This window comes from Coprinopsis cinerea (assembly GCF_000182895.1).
Source record: "Coprinopsis cinerea okayama7#130 chromosome 12 map unlocalized cont3.12, whole genome shotgun sequence".
Classification (NCBI taxonomy): Eukaryota; Fungi; Basidiomycota; class Agaricomycetes; order Agaricales; family Psathyrellaceae; genus Coprinopsis; species Coprinopsis cinerea.
In genome coordinates, this window is record NW_003307533.1 from 327,074 (window position 1) to 345,955 (window position 18,882).

At 52.7% G+C, this 18,882-nt stretch overlaps 8 protein-coding genes across 8 annotated transcripts; 4 read left to right on the forward strand and 4 right to left on the reverse strand.

Moving 5' to 3' along the window:
• Window positions 1-34: 34 nt before the first annotated feature.
• Window positions 35-2,276, forward strand: CC1G_05845 (hypothetical protein; the record flags this gene model as incomplete). Its single annotated transcript, XM_001834656.2, has 9 exons — window positions 35-71; window positions 119-240; window positions 293-487; window positions 548-624; window positions 678-927; window positions 991-1,647; window positions 1,704-1,768; window positions 1,825-2,097; window positions 2,156-2,276. 9 exons carry the CDS (start codon window positions 35-37, stop codon window positions 2,274-2,276), a joined length of 1,797 nt encoding a protein of 598 aa, XP_001834708.2.
• Window positions 2,277-2,798: 522 nt separating this feature from the next.
• Window positions 2,799-3,148, reverse strand: CC1G_15385 (hypothetical protein; the record flags this gene model as incomplete). The annotated part of the gene is made up of 3 exons (XM_002910061.1): window positions 2,799-2,820; window positions 2,873-2,993; window positions 3,031-3,148. The coding sequence occupies 3 exons, from the start codon at window positions 3,146-3,148 to the stop codon at window positions 2,799-2,801; spliced, it is 261 nt and encodes an 86-aa protein (XP_002910107.1).
• A 459-nt stretch (window positions 3,149-3,607) lies between these two features.
• Window positions 3,608-5,011, reverse strand: CC1G_05846 (alpha-ketoglutarate catabolism dioxygenase; the record flags this gene model as incomplete). Its single annotated transcript, XM_001834657.1, has 6 exons — window positions 3,608-3,721; window positions 3,783-3,974; window positions 4,033-4,206; window positions 4,264-4,703; window positions 4,769-4,838; window positions 4,895-5,011. 6 exons carry the CDS (start codon window positions 5,009-5,011, stop codon window positions 3,608-3,610), a joined length of 1,107 nt encoding a protein of 368 aa, XP_001834709.1.
• A 636-nt stretch (window positions 5,012-5,647) lies between these two features.
• CC1G_05847 (hypothetical protein) lies at window positions 5,648-7,288 on the reverse strand (the record flags this gene model as incomplete). Its single annotated transcript, XM_001834658.1, has 4 exons — window positions 5,648-6,091; window positions 6,146-6,473; window positions 6,534-6,894; window positions 6,952-7,288. 4 exons carry the CDS (start codon window positions 7,286-7,288, stop codon window positions 5,648-5,650), a joined length of 1,470 nt encoding a protein of 489 aa, XP_001834710.1.
• Window positions 7,289-8,421: 1,133 nt separating this feature from the next.
• Window positions 8,422-9,666, forward strand: CC1G_05848 (Cip2; the record flags this gene model as incomplete). Its single annotated transcript, XM_001834659.1, has 1 exon — window positions 8,422-9,666. The coding sequence occupies one exon, from the start codon at window positions 8,422-8,424 to the stop codon at window positions 9,664-9,666; it is 1,245 nt and encodes a 414-aa protein (XP_001834711.1).
• Window positions 9,667-10,275: 609 nt separating this feature from the next.
• CC1G_05849 (hypothetical protein) lies at window positions 10,276-12,084 on the forward strand (the record flags this gene model as incomplete). Its single annotated transcript, XM_001834660.2, has 1 exon — window positions 10,276-12,084. The coding sequence occupies one exon, from the start codon at window positions 10,276-10,278 to the stop codon at window positions 12,082-12,084; it is 1,809 nt and encodes a 602-aa protein (XP_001834712.2).
• Window positions 12,085-12,863: 779 nt separating this feature from the next.
• CC1G_05850 (CAMK/CAMK1 protein kinase) lies at window positions 12,864-14,799 on the forward strand (the record flags this gene model as incomplete). The annotated part of the gene is made up of 5 exons (XM_001834661.2): window positions 12,864-12,968; window positions 13,024-13,272; window positions 13,323-13,516; window positions 13,566-13,631; window positions 13,683-14,799. The coding sequence occupies 5 exons, from the start codon at window positions 12,864-12,866 to the stop codon at window positions 14,797-14,799; spliced, it is 1,731 nt and encodes a 576-aa protein (XP_001834713.2).
• Window positions 14,800-15,555: 756 nt separating this feature from the next.
• CC1G_15386 (glucose oxidase) lies at window positions 15,556-18,068 on the reverse strand (the record flags this gene model as incomplete). The annotated part of the gene is made up of 12 exons (XM_002910062.1): window positions 15,556-15,710; window positions 15,777-15,931; window positions 15,991-16,112; window positions 16,172-16,232; window positions 16,288-16,327; window positions 16,387-16,624; window positions 16,723-16,833; window positions 16,892-17,029; window positions 17,084-17,188; window positions 17,248-17,472; window positions 17,531-17,658; window positions 17,717-18,068. 12 exons carry the CDS (start codon window positions 18,066-18,068, stop codon window positions 15,556-15,558), a joined length of 1,830 nt encoding a protein of 609 aa, XP_002910108.1.
• Between the last annotated feature and the right edge of the window lie 814 nt (window positions 18,069-18,882).

Below are 18,882 nucleotides of genomic sequence, written 5' to 3' on the forward strand. Positions count from 1 at the left end.
AATCGTGGATTGATCTTTGCCAGCGAACACAGAGATGTCTGAATCTGAGCCTGAAGGCTACGCGCTGCAAGGTAAGATTTTGATTTATCAAATAGACCTGCCTTAACCGAATCAATAGACCGACTAAAACATCTCATCCAACCAAAGCAGCCTGAAGGCAAAAAGGCGGGTCGCCCTATCGCACCGGCGGCCCCGGCGCGTTATTATCTGAATGCGCTGCCTCCGAGCGTGGTCCTGGAGGTCAGTGTCAGACAAAGAGAAGTGATGAAAAACGAAGTTGACGAAAACCTAGGTCTCTCGGTACTTGAAACCCAGAGATTTGTTGAGCCTTTCACGCGCGACGAACCATGTTCGCGAAGTGTTGTCGTCTCCCAATTCACAGAGAACATGGGAGAAAGTGCTTTTACTTGATCCTGAACTCCCGAGGCGTCCCAGCGACATGACAGCCCAGGAGTTCATTTGTTTTCTGCTGCAAGAATTTTGTATGGTATGGTGGAACGGTATCTTTGGACAGGGTGTTTCTCGAGACTGACCTGCACTTTCATAGATTTGCAACGCGACAGCGGGTATCACCCGCTTCTGGGGCCTGAGGCTCATGCTCTGCAACGTCTGCAAAGTCTCCAAGTCAGTCACTGTCCATGCTACTTGTCATGCGCAATGGACTTAAATTTGTGTAGCATTGTTGACGGCCACCAGATCATCGAGAAAGAAGGCGAGGCTAATTACAAAAAGATAGTACCAAGCCTTCTCTTTCACTGCAAGTACGATCCACCTTGCAGGTGTAAGGTGAAAGATCATCTTGAAAACCATGTCTACTTCCATGGAGACGTGAAGTTTGTCATTGACGGCATGAAAGACCTCCGAACCGCCTACGAAAAGGGAATGTTCCTCAGGCAAAGGAAGCGGTTGATGACACAATTGATGTCGGTGCGTCCTCTGAAGCTTTGGTTCACACCTCGCAGAGTCCCTGAGTATGTACTATCTTCACAGTCGGTTCCAGCTATGTTGGACTGGAAGCACAGGGACGCCTTTGCCAGGTTGAAGGCCCGAGACAGTCGGTCAGAGCCCTTTTCCAAATACCTGCGGTCCACCTACAGTGCGTTCAGGGAGGCTCTACCGTGGTCAGTATCGCTACCGGAGACATTCGATGAACTGGAGCAGCTGGGCGAGTATCGGGACCATTTCGCGGCTCTGCTAGCATCGGATGAGGCGGTGCCCCAACCTCTCCCTGCCGGAGCCCAGACATGCGCGTTTTCAGAAAAGTATTTCGGTAATCTCTTGCTGGAGGTGGAAAACGGATCGCCCGACGCACTCTACGACCTCATCTGCACAGTCCGTCCCGAGTACAAATCCCAACCGAAACCGACTATCCTCTTGCGCGCTTCGACGCTATTGTCGTGCAAGAGCAGTAAATATGACTGTTGCGGCCTCTTCAGGCGCCCGGGACTATTCAATTACCCCGAGATTAGCAGCCATGCGAGGTCGCCAAAGGTGGACAGCCGGTTTATAGAGGTTGCTGAGGACGTTTTGGAAGCTCTTGGGTATGCTAGAGATGTATCCCGTGCGACTATTGGCTCCGTGGAGGGTCGGTTGGTGTGCAAATGCGGATGGGATCCCAAAGGGAAAGCTATGAGGCTCTGTGAGCTGGTAAGCCGTGGTTCGCTATGGGTCGACACTGAAGCTAACGATCTCTGCTCTCGCAGGTTACACACATCATTGCTGAACAGGACTATTACGAAAAGATCCTCAAAGGCGCGCAGGAACGAAAGTAGGTTACATATGTCGTTCCTCTTTTTCCGTATCCTAAAGCTAACCTTGTGCTAGAATTGAGCTTGGGACAAAGCCCAACATCCTGATCAACGTTCACGCTAAAGAGCGCTACAAAAAGCTCATCAAAATAAGCAGCAAAGAGCCTGAGGATAGCGGAGAGCTTTTCAAATCTATTGACCATGAGTTCTATTACAACGAGCACCCTGAAGATCGGTACGACGGCGAGCTCTTAGCCTACTGTGGCCCCTGCTATCGAATGGCGAAGGTTTCCCGGACGTTCCCCGTCTTCGATGGCCATTTCACGGTTGAAGACCATGTCAAGCAAATGTAAGTCCGTTGGCAGTGTGACGATGGTGTTCATGATTGAACGTTTCTCCTGACATAGGCATCAAGCCACGGGGGGTTCGGCGACATTGTCTTCGAAGGAATTGAGCGAGTTAGAAGAGGCGGAAGAATACGGGGAAGAAGGGTCTGATCACCGCTCGGATGACGATGATCAAGAGTGAGGAAGGTTTGGACGAATTGGAAGAGCCGGAAGGCGACGGGTGGAGGTTATTGTCCTGTGGGTAGGACGGACGATCTATGTCTCGTTCATGGTACGGGCGTGACGTTCATTTGTCGATCATCTTCGAGCCTTTAGTTTGTTTATTCGTACAACTCCTAGCCTATTTACCACTAATCGAAACTTCTGCATGGACCGGAACTTGCTCACGGTGAAGATGGAGCGTCTTTGGCTTCGCGGTTCCTTTGGTACATTGCCAAGAAGTGCAGGTCGTCGCGCTCTGCACCATTTAGGGATCTCTTAGCCGTTCAGGTGCTCCGGAAGCGTCGGGTAGGGGAAGGATTTTGGCGGGGGAATTGACCTTGACGGGAAACCGTCCGAAAAGCTTCGGGGATCATTTCTTTTGAATCGGAGTCCGGCACTTATCGACTTGTGGGAAGCGGCCGCCAGGCGCCGTGTTTCCGAGCCAGAATGGCGTGTACCAGTCTAACTGCGCCTCATGCGCACTGCGCAAGCCCCTGAGCGCTCAGAGACCCGCTACTGTTGAGCTGCAGGAAGAAATTGGAATATTTCAGTCGCAGGAGTGACGGAATGGCGCACCAGAACTGCGCTCCATTGCTCACGCGCACTGCGCAAGCCGCTGAGAGCCCGGAGACTTGGAGGGTGAGATCTAGGAAAGAACGAATAATGAGGGCCTCATTGTGGGCATCCATTATTACCACTGGCCTCTTGATAGGCTCGTTCTAAGTATTACTTACTCTCAATGCCATTGCTCGCAGTGCCATTGAATGGCCCTTGAGGGGAATGCTCCCGGAGGGTCTTACCAAAATAAGTAAGTTCGGAGGTCGGGTCACCGAAAATGCCGGTTGATTGCATGTTGATGCACCTGGCGGAAAGTACCCGATCCATTCTGGCTCGGAACCATTCCGGCGCTCTGGGTGCGTCGGGTTCACCACCGTTTTCCCTCCTTTTTGGCCACATTTGGCGTACTTTTTCGATTCTTTTTTTATAGTGCCAATATACGACCTTAAAAACACGTAATTCCTGCGCTTTATCTATTTTTCAGAGCAAAGATGAACGATAATAACAAGACCTAATGCGCGGAACCCGACAGGCGCCGTGGGAATCAGATTACACCGTGTTTCCATTTCCGTACCTACGAACCCCGACGCTCTCCGAGCACCTGAACGGGCCCTTACTTTATTCGGTAATCGTCGGGCTGATGGGGTCCATCTCAGCGCCAATTTGTGTTGTATGTGGTCAATGCAGTGACATTTGCAGCTAATGGTACATGGTTTGCATAGTAGAGTACATTGATATGGCCAGTATCGAATCTTAAGGTGAAGCAGGAGCAGTGGGAACCTCAGCCTGAGGAGTAAGGCGGACAGCGTGTCGTCGGAAGGTGGGGCTAAAGTCAGGGGTAGCAGAGTGGACCGTAACTCGGTTGTCCTGAGGAAAAAGAACATTAACAGGGCAATCCAAAGGCACAGAAAGAGGAGACTAAACGTACCCAGACAACAACAGTTCCAGGCTCGTAGCTGGCACGGATCTGGAAGTCCGCGCCCTTGGCGATGTGGTCGAACAGGAATTTGAGAAGGAAGTCGGATTCTTCTTGCTTAAGTCCAACGATGCGTCGGGCGAAGCCTTGGTTGATGTAGAGGGCCTTTTCTCCGGTTACAGGGTGGACGCGGACGATGGGGTGCTACGAAGAAGGCGTATGAGATGCGCGAGCGTGCAAGAGAGGGAAAGGATATAACCACCTCAGTCTCGATGGGTTCGCGGCGAACAGGCCCACCGATGCGTCGAGAGAATTCGGCTTGTCGGACGGCGGAGTGGACGACACGGAGTCCTTCCAACCTCTTCTTGAATTCGTCCGAGAGTCGGCTGTACGCCTCGACTTGGGAGGCGAACAGGGTGTCACCACCGGTTTCGGGCTAAACTCGAGTACAAAGGTCAGATGATCGAACTTGCAGCATTAGCGGTTCACAAACCTGATCGAGGATGAAGAAGAAAGTCGTGCCAGGGGGCTGCTTCTCGTAGGAGACATCAGAGTGCCAGCTGGTGAGGTTGATTCGGTCGCCACCAATGTACTCCTTGAAGTGGTCATGAGAGGGGTCACGGTAGACGACATGGAACTCAGGGAAGCCCTTGACGTTGCCAGACGTGGGGTGCCTGTGGATGGGACCAAAGTGGCTGGCGATTTCGATCTGGCGCTCGGGGCCAAGGTCCTTGAAGTCTTGGTTGCGGAAGACGAGAACCTTGCGCTCGGCGGTGAGCAGTGCGAGTTCGTCGAGGCCTTCCTTGGAGAGTTGGGAGATCTGAACGCCTTGGATCTCGGTACCGATATATGGGCTGAGGTGGCGGAGTTTGGCGTTCTCGTTGAGGAGGTTGGGTTTGGCGGGGTTGGCTCGCAGGCCAGGGTCGGAGAACTCTGGTGTGATGGAAGTAATCCGTTGAACGAGGCGTACGATAAAGCATGAGTGTAGGACAACTTACCGCGAACCTCAAGAGGCTCCCACTTCTCGTTCAGGTCGTAGTGGGGGTAGTAGTAGGGGTAAGAGGGTCCCTGGACATAAAGTCAGCATAGCGATTCTCGGGGTTAAGAGAAGAAATAAAACCCACATCGTCATGTTTACCCTCGAGGCTGGCGTTAGGGACGGCGCTAACGGCGAGTTTGGCCACATTCTTGGTGACGGTATCAACCGTAGCAGTAGGGATTTCAGCGACAGAGGGAGCCATTGCAGATGAAGAGGTGTTTGTGATGGCAGCTGGACTTCCTTCCTGTCGCTTTTATAGGCATTTTGGACGTATGGCGGCTAATTTCCGACGATAGAGCCATCTTGGAGTAAGATGGTCACTGGTAGACGCCATTCCAGCACCCGTGAACAGAGATAGGAGAGATTTAACCCCAGGAATGAGTTTACTACCCAAATGGTGCCTTTGGTCGTTCGTATGGCGCAAGCCTTCAGAATCGGGTTGTCTTCCGGTCATGCTAGGCGTGTTGTCATACGCGGGAGAACATGAATCTATGCAGGAAACATAGATCCACACATATTGTATAACCGGTTGGACATTATGGCGTAGTCTTGCTGTGATGCGAGTAAGATGGTCGAGGTAGCCAGGTAAGAAGCGGGTGGTAGAATTTCCCGCGCTCTAGTGTCTCAAGCCCAACCGCCGTTGGAAGGGTGAGAATGCTTGGAGGGCCACTTGAGCTGCAAAGAGGTTGAAATAAATCGCAATGAGTTTGAAAAACTAAATGGTCGAATACACAATCAGGCGTGATATACATACAACGTCGTTTCCCAGGACGTTATGCAGAATTGAAAAGAAATAAGGGTAAATGCGAAAGAAAGACCGGAAAAAGAATCCATGCCTTTAAACCTTCAAAGCTCGTCGAATGCGGAAACTCGAAGGCGTGGCTGAAATAGCAGTACCCGTCACACTCCCTGTCGGACTGCCTCGCGCAACACCACCCGTGGGGGTAGGGAAGATAATAACCCGTGTATCAGTGGAAGTCTGCGCGGCCGCAGAGCTAGCAGAGGCAAACGCAGAACTAGCCGTGTCGTCGCTATCGTCGGTGCTGATGAGCGCACCATCGACGAGGTGCACAACACCGTTCTCGACGAGGATGTCGGAACGGACGATTCGGGCAGTCGCATCATCGCTAACGCGCACGTAAAGCCCGGTGTCGTTGGACTGGAAGATGAATGGTTCGCCTGCTGCGCTGATGAGTCGTGGCCAGTTGTCGTCGTCTCCGGTTGTGCTGTTTGCTGCGTATTCGCGCAGGGTGGGGGAATATACAGTCGAACCGTTCACGTACTGTAAGGAGCGTGTCAGAGCGAACGGAAGCGTTAGGCCAATGGGATAACATACATGGTTCTGGAAAGCGTTCCTGAAGTCGTCTTGATCGTCTGATTGGATACTCTGGAGAGTTTGGTTCACTTGCGAGGTGAAAGCCCTGGAGGCAGGTGCGAACAGGGTGAAACCGCGGGCTTGGTTGAGGGTCTGGATGGCTGTAGCGTTGGACCCACCAGGTCCAGAGATGTGGACTCGGTCGCCAAACGCGACTAGCGGTGTGTCACCAACGGCACTCAACGCAGTGGAGAGGTTTCCAGGTGGAACGAAGACACCATCCACCTCAAAAATGGCCAAATTGCGCCAACGAGTACCGTTGTTCACAGTCGTGTTACCGTTTTGCGACCTGTGTCAAATTACAATGTCGGACAGAACTCAAGGAGAAAGGATAAATGAGTTAACGGACATTTGGTTGAGGATGTACACGGGATCGCTGGGCGAATTCCGCGTCCAACCCAACACTTGGTTCTTGTCACCTTCCAGTCGGACAAACTGAGGAGAGCTGAGCGCGGTACGGCCGATGGTGTCGTTGGGATAGATGCTGGACAAGAGCTGGAGATTGTTCTGACCGCCACCTCCCTGTCCTTGCTGGCGGGGAAAGACCATGGCTGATGCAGCTTGACTCGTGCTAGACGACGTTCCCTGGCCAGATCCACCGCTGTCACGAGAGGCCGTAACGTTGTGCAAGTCGCCGTAGACGTAGTGGTATGAAAGATAGTCGGCGAGAGTGGAGGCATTCCCCGAAACGTCTTGCGACACTGAAGAAACTGAACGTTTGTATCAGTAACGAGTCGGCGTTAGCGCTAATATTAAAAGTCACTCACAAGCGTCGTTCGTGGGTGCGAACACAGTCCAATTTCCGTTGGATAATTGCGCGATCCACTCTTGACCGTTCTGGGTCTGGTCGGCTTGCTCGATGGCCCTCGAGAGAGAGGTGTAGCCAGAGGAATTGAGGAACGTCAAGTAATCCTGCAGCTGGAAGGTTTGGCTTCCGGCTCCTCCGGACTGGCCACCACCACCACCTCCAGCAGTGCTAGACCCGGAGGGTGCAGATATTGTGGGTGATTGGGAGAGCGACTCCGAGAGCGATTGAGCTCCAGAACCCGTCAAGAAGGGAAGGGCTGCGACTAGAACCGAGAGAGGGAGTGCGATTGGGTGCATACTGAAAGACGGACGAAAAAAGGTGATCTGGTTGAACGCTGTGGACGAAGAGTCGGTTTCTCAACTCGGCCGAAAGATGGTTGGTGGAATGAAGCCATATCTCCCCAGTTGAGCAGCTTTTAAAGGTATCCAGTAGAAGGGCACTCCATAGACCAAGCGAAACCTGGCAAAACCTGTTGGAGATTTTGGGGAACATGTTTGGTCTGCCAGTGGTCGGACTCGGTTTGTAGCGACGAAACAGCGACCAGAACCCGGCCCCCACAGTCAGCATGGTTTTGGAGAACGTAAGACAGAAGATCCCGAGTTCGAGTCAGTTTTGGATATGGGGTAGACAAAATTAGTGGAGGAGTTCCCAAACCAGGGTCACGCTCATCCAAGTCAGGTCGAGGTGAGTGCCAGACACAAATGGAACAGACACCACAGACCTAGGCAGTGGTGGCGGTGCCAATGTCTAGCAAGCGCGGGAAAATGGGACTGATGGGAAACCCCGCGAGTTCGATTCCGATTGGCAACAGTACCTAACTTCACTCGATTGGAGCCTGCAGTACCTCCAAGGCAGCTCTTTCGACCTGGAAAGCAAGACTAATTGTATATCCAAGGCGCACATATAACTCTTCTCTGATCCTAGTGCGTAGAAGTCTGGCGGTCCAACGGAAGGCCAGGCGCCCACCCTGCGCCCACCCGAGTATGGCAATGGGGTTTCTTATTCTGGAGGTAATTTCAGCATACCACCGATGCGACAATCGTTTGGAGATCATCGATTCCTGTTTTCTGGATGCTTACCGTGCTCACACCCTTTCCCTGAAGTCCCAAGCATCGGTAGGATCGGGCAGGAGCCATGATACCCGACGAACCACCAAATATGTCACCAAGAATCAGCCACCTGGACCTGAAACGTCCGATGACCCCATTTAGTTTCTGGTGAGTCTTCAACTCACGTTCATGCACTGTGCAGCTTCTCAGCTTCTGAAAAAGTTGAAATATCGGATTAACTCCAGACTTTATGCTTCTGCCGCTACAAATGAGATAGTAGGCTGAGTACTTGGATCACCCACGTAAATCCGAAGACAACAGTACCCATATAAAGTCAGGTATGGATTGGTTCTCCAAGCCATCGCCTCAGGTCAGTCACGATGTTACCCGCAGTGCGAATCTTGCTTCTCCTCAGTGGATCCTTCCTCTACACACTAACGCTCGCTGCCGAGTGCCCTACCTTGGCAGAGTGCGCGCCTCTTTCCGACTATCCAGCCAACACCCGTCTCCCTGATCCGTTCACCTTCCTCGACGGAAGGAAGGTAGCCACCAAAGAGGACTGGACATGCCGACAAAAGGAGATCAGCCACATCCTTCAATGCTACGAACTGGGAGATCTTCCTCCCAAACCCACGACTGTAGTCGGCACATTCAACGATGACCACACGTCTCTCACCGTCGAAATCACTGAAGGACCGCGAAGGATCTCCTTCACCGCCAAAGTCCGGCTCCCCGTCAACTCCAACTCCAATTTCAGTTCCAATTCCTCGAGCTCGTCTGACTCTTTCCCTGCGGTCATCGCGTACGGTATCGCCACAGTGCCCATCCCTCAAGACGCAGTGTATATCGAATTTCATCCCGACCCAATCGCTTACCCATTCGCAAACAGGCGTGGGCAAGGCCACTTCTACACACTATACGGTACCAACCACTCAGCAGGGGCGTACATGGCGTGGGCGTGGGGCCTCAGTCGCCTCATCGACGCACTGGAAAGCGCTCCAGGCTCTCGAATCGACACGAAGCGGCTCGCGGTTACTGGCTGCTCGCGTTACGGCGGTGCAGTTCTAGTCGCTGGCGCGTTCGAGCCCCGGATTGCCCTCACGATCTCGCAGGAATCCGGAAATGGGGGAGCGAACTGCTGGAGATTGGCCGATGCGTTCTTTAGGACTCGTGGACCTGGGATCCCTGAGCAGCCTGCCCCGTGGGAGATCGTCGTCGAGAACACGTATTTCTCTCCGCGATTCCACGGAGGGGTTGCACGGAATGTGAATGGTCTTCCTTACGACCATCACCTGCTCCTTTCCCTGATCGAACCACGAGGGCTTCTACTTGTCCAGAATAGTGGCATAGACTGGTTGATGCCGTCTGCCAGCTATGGATGCGCGGTTGCTGCTCGGAAGGTGTTGCAGGCGCTGGGGACCAGCAACTTTGGGTTCACACAGGTTGGGGGACATAGTCATTGTCAGTTTCCAGAGAAGCAAGCACAAGATGTGGAGGCTTTCTACGATAAGTTCCTTAGAAATAAGGATGCGGATACTGGGTTCTTCAAGTCTGATCTCCAGCCTAGGGATAACAGATTTGTGGAATCGCAATGGATCAACTGGACCACGCCCAACCTTTCGTAGTGTAACCTGCATTGTACGATTCACCCCTCGACTATGTATGTTTCCTACTTTCTCTGAACATAAGTTTCCAGGAGAGACCACTTCGAGATGGAGATGCCAGTGGGGGGCATCTGAGATAAGATAACGATCTACCCCGCATCAATCAAATGGGGAAATCAATCCCAGAATTTGAGATCAATGACACGCCGGACGTAACTCTTTCTTGGAAATCCCCAACTTTGACTGCAACGGCCACCACCAGCGTGTCTGCAGACGTGTCGCCGTTTGAACAAACGCGCCAGCCCAGGAAACGGTTAGGCCACGAAAAACGGGTCGCGGATTTCGTTTTCAAGGGGGCTGTATTGCTGGTGGTAAGTTTCTCTTTATAGAATTCGGAAATGGGACGGAACCTGACCTAGAACTTGCCCAGGGCACAGCGACAAAGGTCGACTTACAAACTCGGGCCACGAAGGGAAGAGCTGAATGGCCTTTCAAGGCAACTTCTGTCACGTAGAATGGTAAGATGTCTATAAGCTCGTGACGAACGAAGAGTAACGCTTTGTCAGTGATAAGAAACAGTCGTCTATATCAGAGGGCCACTTGAATGATCTCCCTTCAAAGCCCCAGAACATGCCCACACAGCTACCAGAATCCATACTCCACTCGTCGTTTGTCCCAAATGACGATGAAGCCGTTGCTGTTCGAGATTATATCCAACACTCGAAGGCTTCGCTTTCCAACTTGGATACGGAGATCGAACGTCTCAGAGCCTCGCTTCAAGCCCTGGAATTTCGGAGGCTCACTTTACAAGAGGATATAGCTCAACACGAAGCGAGCCTCTCACCTCTTCGACGCCTCCCACCCGAGATCTTGTCCGAGATCTTCCTCTACGCGCAAGGGGATGCGACCGTTTCCTGGCCTCGAGTGGACACGACCGGCGCCTCGGACATACCATGGAAGTTTGGGAGGGTGTGTAGCTATTGGCGGACAGTTTTCATGTCGCTTCCCAAGCTTTGGTCGCGGATAAACATCGACTTGTCGACTGTGCGGCTGGCGAGTTTGGAAGCCAACCATCCGGTTCAAGCGCGGGCACACGAGTTCCTCCAGGCATGCCTCCATCGATCAGGCACCGAACCGCTATGGATCTCTCTACGGTATCAACCTGGAGGAGTGGGAGGCCCAGGGAGGGCCCAAGACGACAGGACCGCCGAACTCGCCTCTTCGTTGCTTGCGGTGTTGGTCGGGGATGCAGAACGGTGGCAAGATGTGGCACTAGATCTCGACAATCTCTTCAGCTATCGATCCATCCTCGCTGCCACACGAGACAGACTACCCATCCTACACGCTCTCAGCCTCTCTTCTTCCGGCAATTTGGCACCAGCGCCGCGACCCTGGCAAGCGATCGAGTCGTTCCTCAATGCGCCACGGCTGACGAGGCTGACACTGAACAATATCGCCCATCCGACGCACCACCTTCGAATGCCCTGGGGTCAACTCAAGTACCTCCGTTCAAAAGGAAGCACGTTCCTTGAAGGCGAGTTCAGTCGGATCCTCAAGGAGTGTGTGTTGCTGGAGGAATTCACGACCGAGGACGAGCGGGTTTTGGAGGTAGCCGCCACGACGGCCACAGTCCATCCTCACATCCCGACTGGCACGTCTCCTCCCAATGGCCAACTTGCCACGGTCTCGAGTGCAGTCTACTTGCCCCACCTCCACACCCTCTGCCTGGTCAACAAGAGCTCCTACATCTCCCGAATCTTCCAGCTCATCACCGCCCCATCCTTGACCACGCTCTCCATCCGGGCGCGGACGCTCTTCAACCCCGAACAGACGATCAACATGCTGCGACGATCCAAGGCGTCTCTGCAGCTTCGGAAACTCGTTATGCAGAGCTCGAAGGATCCGGAGGTTGTGTGGGAGGAGAACTATGGGATTGTGGGTCTTTTGGTGGAGGTGAAGGGTGTACGAGAGTGTGTCCTCCGGGTCAGTCGATCTGCCGACGAGATCATACCACGATTGACGGTCAAGAGGGGGATGGGCGGCGCCGCCTCCTTGAGGTCATCCTCGGGAGGTTCGGGTTTCGGGTTTGCTGGGGCTCTGGGCACAGGGTACGCGAATGGCGTCACCAGACCTGGTAATGGTACGGCCATGGGGGCACCGGGAATGGTCCTCCTTCCGAACCTGCAGAAGTTTTCGTTACACGATTCGTTCTGCGTGTCGACGGCGGATGTGAAGGCGATGTTGGAGAGTCGGATTTCGAATACTGCTGTTGCTTTGGTGGACGATCCTGAGGAGGATTGTGGGGAGGTTGGCGGGGTTGCGAGGTTGAAGGAGGTGCGACTGGAGCTATCACGACCTGCGCCGCCAAAGTATGGGGAGTTGGAAGAGCTTAAGAAGTTGGCTTTGGAGAAGGGCGTGGAGATGAGTATCTCTGTTTGAAATAACTAACTTTTGTGAACGTGTGTACCCTGACTGTACTACTAACTAATCCACCTCGCCTTATTACTCTATTCTGTATCATACTACGTACTCCCAATCTAACATCAAGGCGGACTGAAGACGCTCAAGCTTCGTTTGCCAAGGACCGATTTAGAGAGTGACCAACTATGTATGGTAATTGCTTGACATTTCATAGCCTATGATGGTAGTTCCATTTCTTCGCCAAGTTATCCCTGCCCAGCTTAGCCATTAACCACCAATTCCTGGAAAGCCCTTATCGACATCCCCTCCAGTGAGCTTGCGCCTGGAATTCCGACATATCTGATGCGTTTCATCACCGCTCTAACCATGCCTACAAGGTTTCAGGGCAAAGTCCACGGTTTTGGCTCTCCAGTGTCCACCGAGCCTCATTATCTGTAGCAGCCCAGGGTGTTTATCGTGAAACACCGACATGACCTTGGGGGGGCCGCACGCGCTGGTGCCGGAGGCTTTTTGATGTCTTACTCTTCACCGCTTTCCGCCACATTCGGAGTATGACCTTGTCCTTGTGCTATCAGACATTTTCTCTCTTCCCTGCTGCTCTGCCTCAGAGCTCGAATAACCGATCCACGAGTGTCGCTTGAATCGACACAAGTTTCGGCCAGAATACCTTTCGCTAGCAGATAACTGGAAGAGTGGGCAACCGCGTAACCTACCACCGTCTCCAGCCCCACAGTACCCCACATTCGACTTTTGGACACGAATAACCGCCTCAAAAATCGGAAAAAATGATGAAGAATATGACGTTAAAGGAAGCTTTGCTGCCCCAGCCGCCTAGCTTTATGAAGAAGAGGAACTACGAGCTTAAGGATACACTAGGCGAAGGCACGTTCGGCAAAGTGATTGTAAGTAAACAAAAAGCAACTTTGTTGTGAATTATGTTCTAATCTTTGATGATAGCGGGCGACATGGCATGTTCCTGTAGACCAGGTAGACATCGCTGAACATGGAGCAGCAGCTCAGCTCGATTCTCAGCCCACGACACCCAGGGGTTCACGGCCAGCGACTCCAGTAACGACCTCCCATGTCGATTCAGGAATTCGAAAGGAAGTAGCGCTCAAGGTTATTCCCAAGAAGAAAGTTAAAGGAAATGAGGACAGTGTATGGGGAGAAATGGAGGTTCTGAAGGGTCTTGACCACCCGAACATCGTGAGGGCCGCCATTCCTTATCGTCGCAGACCTGTACTCACGTTTGACAGGTCAAATTCTACGAATGGTTCGAATCGAGGTCGAAATACTACCTCTCTTTTGAACTCGCTGTTGGTGGAGAGCTTTTCCAGCGGATCCTGCAGCGAGGCAAGTTTACGGAGAAGGATGCCGTCGCTGTTGTCAGGTCGATTCTGTCTGGTGTCAACTACCTCCACGAACATGACATTGTCCACCGGGATTTGAAGTACGTGGCAGTAAACGTCGTATCCTTATCTGTCTAACGTGTCCGCTAGACCCGAAAATATCTTGTATCGCACGAAGAAGCTGGATAGCGATATCGTGATCGCAGATTTTGGAATGTGTGTTGCCCCGCATCATCGCTTGCGTGCCGTTGCTCAACCTTCATCTAGCGCAAAACACCTCCACTCTCCTGATGAGCAGCTTCACTCTCTGGCGGGAAGCTTGGGCTACGTGGCACCAGAAGTCCTCAGCAAAGACGGTCACGGGAAAGCGGTCGACATCTGGGCAACCGGAATCATTACCTACGTGCTTCTCTGTGGCTACTCCCCCTTCCGCTCCAACGACGCCAAAACACTTCTCAAGGAGACGACAGAAGGCAAAGTCGAATTCCACGAACGATACTGGAAGAACGTCTCGGAGGAAGCGAAAGCTTTCATCAAGTCCCTGCTCAACCCGAACCCAGCTGAACGACCCACCGCTGCGCGAGCGCTCGCTGACCCCTGGCTGACCACCCATGCGCCATCCACTGCACATGATCTCTCCAATGGTCTCCGCGACAATTTCAATCCTCGAGCGAGATGGAAGTCGGCCATTGCGTCTGCCAGGGCCCTAAATCGGTTTGGCAGTTTTGCTGCTGCAGCCGCGGCGGCCGCGAAGGAGAGGGAGCTGAGCAGCTCGGATAGCCACATCAGCGCGGAGACGTCCAGTGAGGGATGGCGGACGCCGACGCGGGAGGAGTCGGAGGATGAGAACGAGGGGTGGAGGAACTCGGATACGCTGCCTTCGTCGTCTTCGATGAAATCTGCACCTTCCGAGAACCGCTTGGGTGATAGCTTGCGGAGGGCAGGAGGCGAACTTTCGAAAGCACCGCCAGCGGCCGATGACGGCCACTCGAGCATCAATGTTCGAGTGTTTGCACCAGAACCGGAGGGTCAACCGCCTGCCTCGACATCGAACGCTACTGCAACACCACCTCCCCCAGTTGGTTCGTCAGAACCGCTGAAAATCCCGAAATCCAACTCGAGATCGAGCTCAAGATCCAACTCGCCAAGTCGGGGATCGTCATGGCGAGACATCTTCGCACCGAAACTGAAGGAATACATCTACACCGAAGAACCTGAGGGCAACCCGGAAAACAGGCGGTCCGTCGACATGAGGATACCAGGGTCGTTCGATATGTATGGACCGCACGCATCAAACAGCGCAAACGGGACGACCTCGAATGGACAGCAACCACAGCAGCAAAGTTGGATAGACATGCTTCGGAGGTTGCATCTCCAACAGTGAGAACCTTCTTCCCGTCTCCTTTTAATTTATTGTTCTCGTTGTTGGACTAGTCTTTGTTAATAAGCGAAGCTGGTCTTGACTTTTGAGCCCGATGGCTGGCTCGTTCCTAACCCTTTTTATACTTACCTATTCGCCCGGACGACTCTTGCCTTACCCGTGTTCTTTTCCTTTTTGTCGTTCAGTGTCCTGTTGGGACTTACTCTTCCGGTCGCTGTCCTGGGCTTTTGGATTTACGGGTCCCAGCGGTGACCTAGAGGGGTAGTCTCCTCCCTCCACACGGAAGCCTTCGCCTGCCCGCCCATCCACTTTGAACTTCTCCCGCACTGGACCTGCTGCTCGGGATCCCATTCCCCCTTCTACGATGTGGACTCCAGTTTCCTTTTATCTATTCAGCTGCTTTCGGACACTCGTAACGTCACCCGTCAACGACTCGTACCACGACTCGCTTATGCTTTTTGATTTCTAACCCTGCTATCCGAACCGTCCAATTGTCGCTATACAATGAAATGAACGTTTGTCCTTCAAATTGTACTATGTTAGCACGATTTATACAATCCAGAATTACAAAGTTTTCTACGTGTACAGTGTGTCCGTGAAGATAAAACGAGTGGTTAGGGAAGTTGGGAAAGAACGTTTCGGTTGTGTGGGGTGGATACATAGGTCCGTGGCTTCAAAATGTCCGATAGATAGGTATAAAGTAGAATGTGTCCGACAAGGAGCACTGGATGGAACACAGAACGTTGCCCTTCCGCTTCTTCAAGGGTACGTAGCCTTGATGAGGTCCGCCGCCTTCTCCGCAATACCGTAGAGAGTGGATGACAGGTGGGCGCTAACCTGGAGGGCGAGCACAGAAGCATCCACAACGCGGACGTTGGCGGTGTCATACACCCTGAGTTGGGCATCCACGACACCTGCGCGATTAGGTTTTAGGTTAGTTTACGTCTTTATTTCGCTTTGAAGCTAGGAGAGAGTGGTACCTCCAAGGCTGCGTCTCATCATAGCCGCCGTTCCGACGGGATGGGAGACAGTGTTGAAGTTGTTGTTGATCCAGTTCTTCCAGTCGTTGTCTGTTCCTCGTTCTGCGTTATCTGGGACGGCGTTGCCTGGGATGGTTTCTCCAGTGGCGATCCAACTTAACACTGGTATCAGCGACCTGGACAACCAGTGGTAAAAGGGGAAAGAGTTGGTTACCTCAAGGGCGGGGTGGTCAGAGCACGTCGGCAAAGACGTGACGCCGCAACTTGGATATCCATGTCCAAGTCGATATCGAAGAAATTGACTTGAACGCGTGGCTTGGTGTAGGGGTTGTTGCTCTATCGGTGCGGACTGCTTTTAGGTACTCCGCTGACGTACATACAGAGAGGAGGCTTACGGTGATCTGAACGCTGCCTCGACTGAATGGCAAGAGATTCCACATCTGAATACCCAGAGTACTATGGCAACAATCAGCACAAATGAGAATCTTTCAAGTGTTGAAGGAATACGTACTCGGGCCATCCATAGCTGAAGAACAGCTCTGCAACCGGTGCTACAAAGGACAGTCAGCACAATGTTCGCCACGCGTCGTCGGTGAAGATGAAGACGTACCGTTATTGTTGATGATCAAATCTGCCTGCACCTGGAAAATCTGTTGGAGAGCAGCAGCTGAGAACCCTGAGCCAGCCTGTGACGCAGCCCAAGAGCTAATCGACGACCTAATACGGTTGACGATTGAGCTTGCTTGGGTACCGAACAGCTGGTACAGATTCGGGAACGCGATGACGTTCGAAGGGCCACGACCTTCAGGATTGAAGCCATTGCCACCTGCACCAAATTGACTCATGGTCTTAGTAGTACATAGATGGTTGCGTAAAGAGTAGAAAGTGGTAAAACAGCAGTCAGTTAGAGAGAGGTGATCGAAGGGGAAGGGTGGAGTTGGTGTACCTGTTCCTGAAGGTTCTTGCCAACTGTCTTGAGGTCGACGTGGGTTTGGATTCCGAGAGGCCCGAGGATGGCAGAGTCGCCGATTCCTGAAAGTTGAAGGAGGGCAGGGGTCTGAGAGGTAGACGATTTAAGTGTGTGCGAATAGACTTTTGATTCTCGAACGTCTTACCTGGATGGCGCCGGCAGCCAAGATGACTTCGCGTCTGGCAAAAGCAGTATACCTCGTCGAGCCACCATTGGCAGGACCAAATTCGACACCAGAGGCTCTGAAAGGCACAGAGTTATTTGACCAATTGATTTTAGTGACCTATAGCAAAGGGGCGTCAGCCACCTCCAAGAGACCGAGTGAGGTAAAACTGACAAAGTGCCTCGTCAAAGTAACCCAGTTTGTACGCTGATGCTCAACTGGCGTCAGATAGGCCATAACGGACGAAGATCGGTGGTCAGCATCGCGCCAATTAATCATCTGAAGGGCATGTTCAGTAAGACTTGCAACAAGGTCTGTGGTGATTGCGGAAGGCTTACCAGAGGAGTAATCGAGACGCCATTGGGGTTGCCTCCATTCACATCTGGGATGTGATTCATGCCAGTCAAGCCGACCATGGAGTCAATAAAGAACCATTGATGAGGGCCGCCATACATGCTATTAGGGTTGGTCACTTGAACGGGGCCCCCGTAGCCATGGTACCAGTCAACAAACTGAGCGCCCTTCGACATTTGCTCGCTGTTGGGAGGCGAAAAGGCTTCGGACTGCAGAGGTGAATTGAATCAGGAACGCCGTGTTGTAATTATACGGGAAAGAGCGAACCTTCTTCATGTACTCAAACATGCCTTGCCAATTCCAACCAACGTTGGCTTCCCAAGGTTCGAGAAGGGCCGACCACGCGTCATATTGGGCGTCTACTCCTCGAGTGAAGGCAGCACCATTGATCGAAGCTATTATTGTCCCTGGTTCAGTCTTCTCCCTCAATAATAAGGTAAGGGAGGTACGTACTCCCTCCTCCGAGCGTTTTACCACCGACGATGCCTCGATTTCGCTCGGTTGGCCAATCCCACATCAGCTCCGAGCCAAAGGCTTCCCCGTAACGATAAATATCGTACACCCGGGGATCATTCCTGTCATCACCCCCTGCTTCGATGACCAGAACGGTGACCGATGGGTTCTCAGCCAATCGAGCAGCAACGGTAATCCCTGCTAAGCCACCACCGACGACAATATAGTCGTAGGACTGACCATTCACGGCGTCGGGTGAAGTCGTCACGCCGCGCTTTTGCAGGGGAGACGCGCCAGACGCGACGGAAACAAGGGAGAGCGCCAAAAGAGTGACAGCGCTGAAGGAGGGCATGGCGAAAAAAAAGGAGAAAAAAGAGAGGGAAAAGAACCGGGTGCTGAAACCAGTATTCAGCGGGTCCGTTATAAAGGAGTGGCCCACTCAAGGACCGACCATGCCCGTGTGGCCGTCGACGGAGCTGTCCCTCGACTGTTGACAAGGATCTGCCCGCCGTCGTGAAGCCTCCGATGTGCAGCGAGCCCCACGGAATATATTAGAGCTGAGAGAACGGGAAAATGGCTCATAATCGGTATAAAGCGGTCTCCGCATGCTTGAGGCGGCGCCGGCGTCATAGCTTCCTCATGCACATGACGTGCAGTGATCACCATAGCCTGCAAACTAGGCGGAAGGTAAAATACCTAGGAAAGAGACTACGGTAAGAAGACTTACGCAAAGATAACAATCTGTTCACATATTTGATGGGCCTGAATAGTGATTTTCGGAATTCGCATGACCTCACGCCGCTCTGGCATTGGCCACATCTGCCAGCCTGAGAGCGCGGTTGGGTAGCGACCAAGTCAATCAGCGGCGAGCCGTGACCGTGATTGGCCTGATCAAAGAGATTTCCTCTTCAAGTTCCCTTGAGCGTGTGTCCCCAGATAGAGTTTCAGGCGAGCGTCAGGAGATTAAGCGCCCAAGCTTGAAGCTTGAAACTTGAAGTCTCGTTCGGTGGTGGTCGCTGGTAAAGCAGCACCCAAGCCAAACCCGAAGCAATGCCCGAGAATCTCAGTCTGGGCCTACGTGGCTATCCCGGATCATTGACCGGATAAAGAGGACCGGAAAGCCCCTATTATGTCCATTCCATTCTTTGAAGTCGCTGTTCGCGTCC